The sequence below is a fragment of the Teleopsis dalmanni genome, chromosome 1, assembly GCF_002237135.1.
Source record: "Teleopsis dalmanni isolate 2A chromosome 1, ASM223713v2, whole genome shotgun sequence".
Lineage (NCBI taxonomy): Eukaryota > Metazoa > Arthropoda > Insecta > Diptera > Diopsidae > Teleopsis > Teleopsis dalmanni.
Window position 1 is genome coordinate 119,392,579 of NC_051846.1, and position 12,484 is coordinate 119,405,062.

At 37.4% G+C, this 12,484-nt stretch overlaps 1 protein-coding gene across 1 annotated transcript; it reads left to right on the forward strand.

The window, feature by feature from the left end:
• The first annotated feature begins 6,586 nt into the window (after positions 1–6,586).
• On the forward strand, positions 6,587–7,738 carry LOC119665746. The gene has a single exon (XM_038074983.1). The coding sequence runs from the start codon at positions 6,587–6,589 to the stop codon at positions 7,736–7,738; it is 1,152 nt and encodes a 383-aa protein (XP_037930911.1).
• The last annotated feature ends 4,746 nt before the right edge of the window (positions 7,739–12,484 follow it).

A 12,484-nucleotide genomic window follows, 5' to 3' on the forward strand; every position in this document is an offset into this window, starting at 1 on the left:
ATTGTAAGCTGCCCTGATGTACCAGAGAGGGTAAGGCTTATATATATATATATAAAATACAGAAGTCAACAAATAATATGTATAAAACTCGAAATTAAACCGAAAACAGGATATTTGTGGAAAAAATTTTATTCTGTAATATGCAAATTTAATCTCAAATAATTATAAAGTGTAACATTAAAAATTTAATTACTGAATCCACAATTAAGGAATGTAAAAATATTATATAAAAATTCTAAGTGAAATATCAAAGTAATCTTCCCTTATATTTTTATTTAAAAACATTTTATGAGTTTTTTTTTATAAATTTTGTTGTATGTAAATGAACACAAAGAAGGCATTTATAAACGTGAAACTTAAAACATGATTAATTAATATTATTTGATTATTATTAACTACGAGTAATTATAAAGACATTATTTGAAAAAAATTGTTTTTTTTATTTAAAATACAAATTGTTCAATACAAATTGAAATCAGTTAAATATTATTTGATTAGTATTAACTACGAGTAATTGTAAAGACATTATTTGAAAAATTGGGTTTTTATTTAAAATACAAATTGTTCAATAAAATTGAAATCAGTTAAATATTATTTGATTATTATTATTTACGAGTAATTGCAAAGACATTATTTGGAAAATTGGTTTTTTTTTATTCAAAAATACAAATTGTTCAATAAAAATTGAAATCAGTTAAATATTATTTGATTATTATTAACTACGAGTACTTGTAAAGACAGTATTTGATAAATTGGTTTTTTTTTTTATTTAAAAATACAAATTGTTCAATAAAATTGAAATCAGTTAAATATTATTTGATTATTATTATTTATGAGTAATTGTAAAGAGATTATTTGATAAATTGTTTTTATTTAAAATACATTGATTGTTATACATATATTACCAATTGTTTAATAAAGAAAAAAAACTTGAATTCGAAAATAATTACTTTGTTACGACATCTTACTTCAACGGTAGAAACGACATTAGTTGAACGCTGGGTCCCCGCGAATAGAAATTTTCTTGTAAGACCTTGGACTAGGCTGAGAACTACCCCGGCTAGGAAAAAGTAGGTTCATTACAAGTGGCGCCCGAGCAGGGACCCTGAGACCAGCGTTTTGGATAACAACTTTTCCATCGTCATTAACAAGGTAAAATACACAGTTAACATGAGCAGGTCGTAGATATTTTTTTTATTTTACGGAAACATGACTTAAGTATCTCGGAGAATTCGGGCTGGCTACTACTGAATAATATAAGATTTGCGGCGGTGATTAACAAACTGTGCAACACAGGGAAAGCAACATGGAATATACACGCGACAGAGAATACAGCGAAACATCAGAGCGACATAGCATGATCAACGACACAACGGCAAGGCAGTTATATACACATCCACAATATGATGTACACTCGTATCTTCCTCAAAGGAACACACAGGCAAGCGTCACCGACCAGGTCAGAAAATGGGCGATCCGGTATGATGACAACAGCGATCCATTGACGTTTATCGAGCGATTGGAAGAATTAGCGGATCTGTATGCCATATCAACGAACATGTTGCCTCGAACAATGCCCCTGTTACTAGATGGACAAGGTTTGGCGTGGTTTAGATACAATAAGAAAGACTGGAATCACTGGGAAGCGTTCAAGAGAGATTTTCTGGAATTTTTTCTACCACATCAATATTTCGAGCGATTGGAGGACGAACTGAGAAATCGATTGCAGAAACCAGGAGAGACGTTTAAAATGTATCTTTTGGAACTACAAAAACTAATGCGACACGCAGGTTTAAATCAAGAGTCGCAATTAGAACGAGTATATCGCAACATGAGCACAGAGTACCAAATATACATCAAACGTCGGAATTTCACTTGTCTGAAGGAATTAATAGCACTAGCTGAGGACTTCGAAGAATTACGCGAAGAGCAAAATGAAGTAAGTCGAGCACGAGATAGCGAGGTAATCTTCGGGCGCGTAGCAGTGAAATCTGCACGACCGCTGATAATACAGAAGACCATGAGACGCATAGCCAATACACCGAAATGTGATAAAGTCATTCATGGTTCAGTCTCCAAGTCACCTTTCCGCAACCAGCAGCAATACCAGCCAATCACCAAGCAAACACCTACAGGAACATCTAAAATTATAACTTCAACTACTCCAGCAAGTATACCAACACAAAGCATGCGACATCGAGATGACGCGGAACAACATCATGTATCACCGCAAGATCGCAGACTGATCCCAGAAAATCCAAAAATAAGTAAACAACAGCAAGTTCCACAAGAGCAAGAATCATTACCAGTCCAATTGAAACAAATGCAACAAGTGCAAGATCCGAGTTCTATCAGGCTGCAAATACTAGAAGTACAACCGGAACAAAGTCCTAAAGTCAAAGAAATGTCAGCAGAGTATTGTCAACCACGAGTCATACAAAAACAGGAAATATTACAAGTTGAAATGAAGCAAGCAGCACAGCACCAAGATCTAAAACATATAAAAAAGGAAATACCAGAAATACCACGACAACCAAATCCTAAATTCAACGAAATGCCAGCAGAATTTGGTCAACAGCAAGATAAACATGAGCACATGGCACAACAGCAAGATTCAAGGCCTAGTAATATTGAAGAAGTACAACGACACCGAAGTTCAAGCCCTATCAATGTAACGCCACGTCCAGATGGAAAACAGCTACTAGATACCCCAGAGCACGCAGTACAAGAAGTGTTTAACATCTCGCAAGAACAAGCACCGTCAAAGACTTCGCTAATACCATGGAAGCAAAAAGATAAAATTATCAAAACGAATTCGACAAAAGGTCAAAAATATGACGAAATACTTAGTCTTACCAAATCATTAGCATTAACACAACTACTACATCAAAAGGAAAATAGTCCGATTCACCTAAAGGAAAAAACAATCCGTCTTCTAAAACAAGTAAAAGTATGTCACGCATCGCAAAATCCACCTAGTATTCAAAGTCGACAGCAACAAGTGAAACATCGAAGTGTATTTCAACAAGACGATCACCACATCAAAGAGCAACACGACTTCTATAAAATATATAAGAGTCCAAAGCAACGTTACGGAAGCAGGGCTACGATTTAAAGAAGTGGTCCAGAGGCAGGCGTCATCGATTCAAGGCGACATGGGACGGCAAGACTCGACTGATTCGTATTGCCAGAAATGGAGATATCCGTATTGATATCCTCTCGTAAAGGAAGGAGGGAGTGTGACGACTAAATTTTTTGAATAAATTTTAGTCACACAATACGCATTTCACACGTTCACATTTTCACACGTTTCACAAAAATGCTGACGTCAAAGATAACTATAATTAAATAAAATTTGATGTTATGTACTCCAACATATCTAACATATGCTATACATACCTTGAAATACCCTGACGAATATTGATTTTAATTAATATAGTTCGAACTATATTAATTAAAATAGATTTAAATTATTTTCCCGAACCGCACGAAACACATTTTATTAAAAACAAAGCATAATCAAAACAAAATAGAAAAATGAGAAATGTCATTTATTAATTTGCTTTGTGCATTTCGGTTGATCGCCAAAAATTGCAGCGGATAATAGGGAAAAAGCTGCGAGTGTAATTTAAAGCTTTCAGAAGTCTACAACAGAATGCCTGATGAGGGGAAATGTTGAGGGTATTGACCGAACAACGGCTAACAAAAAAAGTCCGCTCGACGCAGTTAGAAAAAAAGGAGAATAAAAGGCGCAAGCGGAGAAGTTTTCGGTCTCTTGGCTCGTGGTTATGTTAAACGAAACGCAACGTACCGGCGGTGTGAATTACTCAGTTTTTGTCCATATAAAGAAATAATTAATTCAAAAATTATTTATAAACTAAATTTTGATTTACAACTTTAATTATTTTTTTTTGGAAAAAAAATTAAAAATTGCTTAAGAGCAAAAAGTGTCAAATAAAACTTTGATTTTTACTAATAAAATTTATTTTGGTGCTCGGGATAATAGTGATAATAGCCCCAGTATAAAAGAAATAGTTGACGGCTTTAACAGTGGTTAACTAAAAGATTTTGTACTGGTGCTCGTTCGAAGATTATAAACGTGTTGACACCATAAGCAAACGACGTGGCGCGGCTTTGGTGTCTCTTTGTCTCCGATACGTGGCAAAGTTTAAGGTGATTGGCGGTTCCTGATAATCAACGTTGGACATTGTAAGCTGCCCTGATGTACCAGAGAGGGTAAGGCTTATATATATATATATAAAATACAGAAGTCAACAAATAATATGTATAAAACTCGAAATTAAACCGAAAACAGGATATTTGTGGAAAAAAATTTTATTCTGTAATATGCAAATTTAATCTCTCAAATAATTATAAAGTGTAACTTAAAACATTTTATTAAAAACATTTTATTTTTTAAATTTTTTATTAAATGAACAAAGCATAAAGTGAAACTTAAAACATGATTAATTAATATTATTTGATTATTATTAACTACGAGTAATTATAAAGACATTATTTGAAAAAAATTGTTTTTTTTATTTAAAATACAAATTGTTCAATACAAATTGAAATCAGTTAAATATTATTTGATTAGTATTAACTACGAGTAATTGTAAAGACATTATTTGAAAAATTGGGTTTTTATTTAAAATACAAATTGTTCAATAAAATTGAAATCAGTTAAATATTATTTGATTATTATTATTTACGAGTAATTGCAAAGACATTATTTGGAAAATTGGTTTTTTTTATTCAAAATACAAATTGTTCAATAAAAATTGAAATCAGTTAAATATTATTTGATTATTATTAACTACGAGTACTTGTAAAGACAGTATTTGATAAATTGGTTTTTTATTTTATTTAAAAATACAAATTGTTCAATAAAATTGAAATCAGTTAAATATTATTTGATTATTATTATTTATGAGTAATTGTAAAGAGATTATTTGATAAATTGTTTTTATTTAAAATACATTGATTGTTATACATATATTACCAATTGTTTAATAAAGAAAAAAACTTGAATTCGAAAATAATTACTTTGTTACGACATCTTACTTCAACGGTAGAAACGACATTAGTTGAACGCTGGGTCCCCGCGAATAGAAATTTTCTTGTAAGACCTTGGACTAGGCTGAGAACTACCCCGGCTAGGAAAAAGTAGGTTCATTTCAAACTGAGTTAAGCTCTGGGTGAGAGTGGAGATTGTAGGCTTTGCTATACTTAATTCATTTGTTTATATGTTTACTTAAAATAATTCAATTTCGAGTAAAATAATTATACGTGTACCAATGGCAATTGAATGACAATCATTTTTTCTAAATAAAAATATTCTTAGCTTTTTACAAATTCTTCTGCCTGGCCAACTCATCTCATTTTGAATATTTTATTTGTTCATGTTTGCATGGCCAACTCATATTATTTTCAATATTAAATAGTGAATATGCAACCGCCACATTACTCCCCTGACAGTGACTGAGTCAGGCGCGATGTCACGTTAAGTCAAATTTAACCTATCTTCTTGGAACCTGCACTAATCGTTCCCTTTCTTGTTACATTATAGGGTTTGGTATCCATTCGATTATCTGCCATAGTTTCTGTACGTGATAGGCTTATGTCTTCATAGTCGCTTGATAAAAATACTGCCTTTACTCGATCAACACTCACCTGCACCGGTTTGCCTTTGATTAGTATATCATACGTCTTGTCTGAACGCCTCACATCCTTAAATGGCGCGTCATAAGGTGTTTTTAATGGTGGGCGGACACTATCATCTCTCACAAAAACGTGAGTAGCATGTTGCAGTTCCTTTTGTAAGAATATCTTTTCTTTTGAGTGGTTTGGTGTAGAAACTGGTCGAATTTGGGACATCATCTGTCTCACATTTTCTACGAATTCATGTTCTGGAATTTTGTCATTATTACCAAAGGTATTATTATCAAAAATATTGTCAGACCGTCAGACCAATGATGCTCATAATTACATTTCATTGCGGTTTTCAGAGCCCGATGTAATCGTTCAATCAAACTTTTTGCTTGAGTATGACGTGGACTCCCCTACGTGGTAGGCACCTTGACGTGGTGTAGGGGCTTAGCTACAGGCAAGCTTGCTGACTTTGGGTCTCCTGCTCATTGTCTATGCAATGGTCAGAAGACCTTTTTGTCGGTCTGGCTTGTGGGTACAACAAAGAACTACCAGTAGTTGTGTTGTCCTGTAGTTTATGTGCATGTATGTGTGTCTTTGTCTCTATGTATGCATGTATGTTCTTTGTGTTTTTAGAATGAATGGAAGTGTGTAGGTCCACTAGGTGTCTGGGGACCAGGGTTTATGACGAACCAAGACCGTCCATACGTGGTGCAGAGCCACATATTATGGCGGATCTAGAGAGGAAAACTCGATAAAACCCGCAATCCTGGGTGTATGAACGACCGTGCCCAAGGATGAATGGCACTGCGTAAGTGTGTCTTAGAACGGTGGACTCCGGATACCTGGCGACCTCCGGTTTCAATTCAGCCTTTCTGAAGTAAAGGGGGCTATGCTTCGGACGACCTCCCTTTCCCCTACACTCGTGGGAACATTTATGGATTCTTTAAACAAATTAAATAAACAAAAAACTAACAAGGAACTAGGTACCAGTTCCGAAGACGAGCTCCTGGCATCAAGCCAAGAAAACGAGCGAGTCGAAACCACCATACTACCCAAAGTAGGCAGTAGCAGCCGCACTGCGCCTACTTCGCACATAACAGTAAAATCGGCAGACAAGCGCGCCAGCCATAGTGCGCCTGCCGAGAAATCAAAAAAGTCTGAAGCAAAGATCAGACGTCAAAGGTACCAGAAGGCCATGTTCATTCTTGGCAAGATTGCTAAAAATGAAGCTGAAGGTAAAGAACAGGCGTTTGACCGTACAGACAAAGTACGATATCAGAAGGTGGTCGATGAGTATAACGAATACCAGGCCACCCTATCAAAACCCGCAAAGGCAATGAAGAGGGATCGGTCTCAGGACGAGACGGCCCATACTTCAAAAAGCAAGGTAGCGAGAACGAGTTATACTAGTAAACCGTCAACGAGTGCGAAAAGGGCATATAACGAAGTAGCAAGGGATGAGCTACAGGTGGCGCTCATTGATGATATTACCGGGAATGGAAAAAAGGTGCTGGAGAAATGGGGCGAGATTGAGCCCAAGCTGGCTGAAATGGTGATGGAACACCTTCTAACAAATCTAGACGCCCCCACACCAGGCTTTGATTCATCAGAAGTGGTTCGTGGTTGCAGGGTCTTCAAATGTGATGACCAGCTATCTAAAGTATTTCTTGGCAACTGCATTGCTAAGGTAAGTGATGCATGGGAAGGTTTAAGGCTAAAGCTTATCCCAGCCAACGATATCCCTAGAAGACCAAGGGCCCGCATTTGGCTGCCAATTATGAAGATGGAGCATGAGAAAGTTCTCCAGCTGCTACAACGGCAGAACCAAAATGTGCCAATGAATGACTGGGTAGTCATCAAGGACGAGGGCACACAAAAAACCAATATGACGCTTCTTCTGGCGATAAACGAGGAATCCGTGAAGCCATTGGAAGAAATGGACTGTAAGCTGAGGTTTGGCGTACGGTACACCAAAATAAAAATATTCCGCCCAACAGGCAATGATGATGATGGCAAGGAGTTAGAGGATGCTAACAAAATGCTTGACGGTATGAAGCTTCAGGAAGAAGCTTCAGAAACCTCGTAAGCCTGCACGAATGCTGAAAGTAGCACAAATTAACCTTCAGCATTCGAAAATCGCATCGGACAATCTCGCCATCTTTCTCATAGAGGAGGATGTCGATGTCAGCATTGTGCAAGAGCCATGGGTCAGAGGTAAGGACATCATGGGGCTAATGCTGAAAAATTATAACAATTTATATATTAGGAACAATGGTAAGCCAAGATCATGTATCCTAGTAAAAAAATGTATTAATGCCTTTTTATGTCCACAGTATAGCGATAAAGATCTAACAGTCGTAAGGATCGAAATGCCAGGTGGACAAAATTTTATTGTGGCTTCTGCTTACATGGCACATGATAGAGATGCTCCTCCGGAAGAGGTAGTCGCGCTAGTAAACAGAAGTACATCAAAAGATATTCCCACGTTAATTGGATGTGACGCCAATGCGCGGCATACGCTTTGGGGCAGTTCGGAAACCAATGACAGGGGTGAGTACCTTTTTGATTTTATTAGCAATTCGAACCTTTTAATTTGCAACAGAGGTAAAACACCTACTTTCACTTTCCCCAGTTCACAAGGGTTTGAAGGATGGGAAGAAGTGCTAGATATAACACTCCTATCCGAAAATCCAGATATTGTAGTTAGTAATTGGAAGGTATCTGACAAGAAATCCTTTTCGGATCATAGTTGGATTCTCTTCAACTTAAACATTAAACCAAATCATACCATCCCCTTTAGAAACCCGAAGAAGATAAAATGGGATATTTTTACAAGGGTAACTAAGGTGGAACTTAATAAAGTAAGACAAACTAAGATAGACTCTACTAGTAAGTTAGACGAGAGGATATATAATCTTGAGGCAGCTTTTAATATAGCTTACAAGAAATCTTGTCCAACAAGTAGAAGCAAAAAATCTTTTCCACCTTGGTGGAATTCAGAATTAAGTGATCTCAGGCAGAGAACACGAAAACAGTTTAACGAAAGCTATAAGGACAATAGTTGGCATGAATATAGGGAATGCCTTAAAGCTTACAAGAAAGCTATCAGGAAGGCCAAAAGTAATGGCTGGAAGGAATTTTGTAAGTCAATTGAATCAACCTCATCCTCTGCTAGGCTCAGCAAGGTTTTATCCAAGGAAAGTGCAAATCCTTCTTATCTCAAGAAAGAGGACGGCACATGGACTGAAACCTCTGCTGAGACACTAAGATTACTATTAGACACTTATTTCCCAAACTGTAACGATGATGCTAGAGAAAACGGTTCAATCACCTTGGCAAGCACATCATCACAGATGACTGAAGAAATAGTCACAGCGGAAAAAATTAGGTATTCAATTAACAGTTTCTGTCCTTATAAATCGCCAGGTCTGGACGGTATTTTCCCTATTATGTTGCAAAAACTACAAGACTTAGTGGTTCCATGGTTAGGGGAAATTTACAAAGCATGTCTTAAATATAGTTATGTACCACTTAGTTGGAGACAGGTTAAAGTAGTCTTTATACCCAAGGCAGGCAAAATCGGACATGAGTCCGCCAAAGATTACAGGCCGATTAGCCTAACTTCATTCTTACTAAAAACAATGGAGAGGGTAATAGAGCTCTACCTAAGACAAAAGGTAGAACGCTTTCCAATCTCTAAATCCCAGCATGCTTACCTCAAGGGTAGATCTACGGAAACAGCTCTACATGAGGTTATTCGTACTGTGGAAAAATCGATTCATTTTAAGCAATACTCGTTGGCAACCTTCTTAGATATTGAAGGAGCTTTTAACAATGTAAGCAATAAAGCTATTCATGACTCACTTTCCAGAATAGGTTTAGAGGAAGAGCTTAAAAATTGGATAATTACTATGCTTAAAACAAGGATTATTCAATCAAAGCTAGGCAGCATAACACAAACGAAGCACGTCAGCAGGGGTACGCCACAAGGAGGGGTTATTTCACCATTACTGTGGCTGCTGGTCGTGGATAATATTCTTAATATTCTAGATAAGATAGGTGTGAAAGCAGTAGCGTACGCGGATGACGTGGTTATTCTAGTATCAGGTATGTTCCCTAACATAATTAGCGACATTATGGAAAGGGCCTTAGTTAAGATAAATACCTGGGCCACAGGTTGTGGACTAGGTATTAACCCAGGAAAAACTGAAATGATGCTGTTTACTACTAAAACCAAAATACCAGCTTTCAGGTTGCCTTCACTAAACGGGCAACAGTTAAAACTATCGGAAAAAGCCAAATATCTAGGAATTCTGTTGGATAGTAAGTTAAACTGGAAACACAATGTCGATCTTCGTATCAAGAAGGCATGTGTAGCGTTCTATTCTTGCAAGAGGATGTTTGGCAAAAAATGGGGGATTCGTCCCGAAATTACCCACTGGATGTACACGGCAGGCAATTTGTTACGACCTAATTCCAACATATGTTGCTGCGTAGGGTGCCGGCCTCTACAAGAGCTATATATCCGACAAACTTAACAGAATTCACAGACGGCATGTGTAGGCATCACAGGAGCTTTTAGGACGACTCCTTCGGACGCCCTAAACGTGATGCTGCATTTGCTACCTATTGATCTTCACATTAAAAACATGGTTTGTAATAGCGCTGTAAGACTGAAAGTAACAGGCGTATGGTTAGAACGAACATATGGACATAGTCGGATTCTAAGTACAGTTCCAAATTGTCTGTATAGGATGACATCGGATTATCTGAATCCGTGTATAGACTTCGAAAGGAACTTTCAGACAATATTCCATTCAAGAAATGAGTGGAAAAGGAAAAATTTCGAATCAAATTACAATATCTCAATATATACAGATGGCTCGAAAATGAGCTGTGGGGCAGGAGCAGGAATCTTCGCACCATCTAAAAATATAAATATCTCTCTTAGGATACCTAATGAAGCTACGGTTTTTCAGGCTGAAATCCTAGCAATAAAAGAAGCCTGTCGGCAAATTGCAAGCCACATAGAGAACAGATGTAGTGTTGCTATTTTTATTGACAGCCAGGCAGCAATTAAAGCTCTTGAATCCTTTATAACAAAATCAAAAATAGTAAAAGAATGTAGAGAAGCAATCGACGAGCTAAACCGGTTGGCCGATATCACACTCATCTGGGTTCCTGGGCATAGGAACATCGTAGGGAATGAGAAAGCTGATAGTTTAGCCCGCTCTGGTGCCTCCCTAGATGCGTCACTGGCGGTATCAGTCTATATTACCCTGGAGACCATCAAAAGAAGTACCTTTCTTTACTTTCTGCAACTCGCCAATAACAGATGGAAAGCACTAAGGTCATGTGCAACTTCCAGGTTAACGTGGCCCACTTATAATAAAAATAAATCTCTGGAACTCATCAAAAAAGATCGCGTAAACACTGCAAGGCTTATTGCGGTTCTTACCGGTCATTGGTGGTTAGGAACTCACGCAGAGAAACTGCGTATTCCCCATAACTCTCACTGCAGAAGTTGTGGAAACCCGCGGGAGAAAGAAACAATAATACATTTTCTCTGTGAATGCCCAGCTCTAGCATCCAGAAGATATAGGTTCTTTGGAAAATACTTTTGTGATAGTTTATCAGACTGCTCAATGGTAAGGATGAAAGACCTGTTAAATTACCTAAATTCGGTGGGATGGATTTAGTCTCTACTCTTCTATACTAGGGTTCTTGCGAGGAATGTGGTAACAAAACGGCGAAAAATCGCTAATTGAGGTACATTTGAAGTTATCTTATGACCTGCCACTGCAACCAACCAACCAACCATGACGTGGACTAGTTTGGATATGTTTGGCACCAATGAGTTTAGCCAGTTCATTGAACAGTGCTGATTCAAACTGTCTTACTTGATATGTTATGATCTGCCTCGGGACGCCAAAGTGCATGATCCAACCATTGATGAACGCTGTGGCCACCGTGCTGGCATGTATATCCTCGATAGGGACTACTGCTGGCCATCTGGTAACCCGATCGATACATGTAAGGCAATATCAGTAACCGTTTGACGATGGTAGAGGCCCAATGAGATCAATGTGAATTACAGCGAGCCGCTCACTTGGAATGTCAAAATTCAAAGTCGCTGATCTGTTATGTTGCGTGACTTTTGCTCGTTGGTACGGAAGACATAATATAATTCGCTCCGCAATGTCTTTAGCCATGCCTGGCCATACGAAACGTTCTGCTATTTACTTAATATTGGCTCGCCGACCAGCATGTGCCAAATTATGTATTGAATTGAAGACGCGTTGTCTGAACTGTTCAATTACAAAAGGACGAACACGATTTGATGACACATCGCATGCAACTTCCTTAGATGAATTTGAAATGACTATCCATTTCAATTGAAGAGCAGATTTATTCCTATTAGACAGAAAACCATTCGTTTCAATGTCGGTTTTCTGGCTTGCTGCTAATTGGACAAGGTCAACTAGATCTTCATTGCTGACAGCTTCAATACATGACAGAAAATCGGCTACCGAATTATTCTTGCCAAATATATGTATAAAGTCAGTTGTGAATTGACCGATGTAATCTAAATGTCTCAGCTGGCGTGGCGATGCCTTTTCCGGTTTCTGTCGAAATGCATACGTTATCGGCTTATGATCGGTGAAAATAGTGCAACGTCTACCTTCAATCGCATGTTTAAAATATTTATCCGATTGATAAATCACGGACTTAACTTGGGTGTTCGTCAACCGCTTTGAGTTATACCCCAAAGACTCGAGATCTCTGCCGCTTTTTGAATAAAACGACGATAAAAATTGATAATTGCAATGAA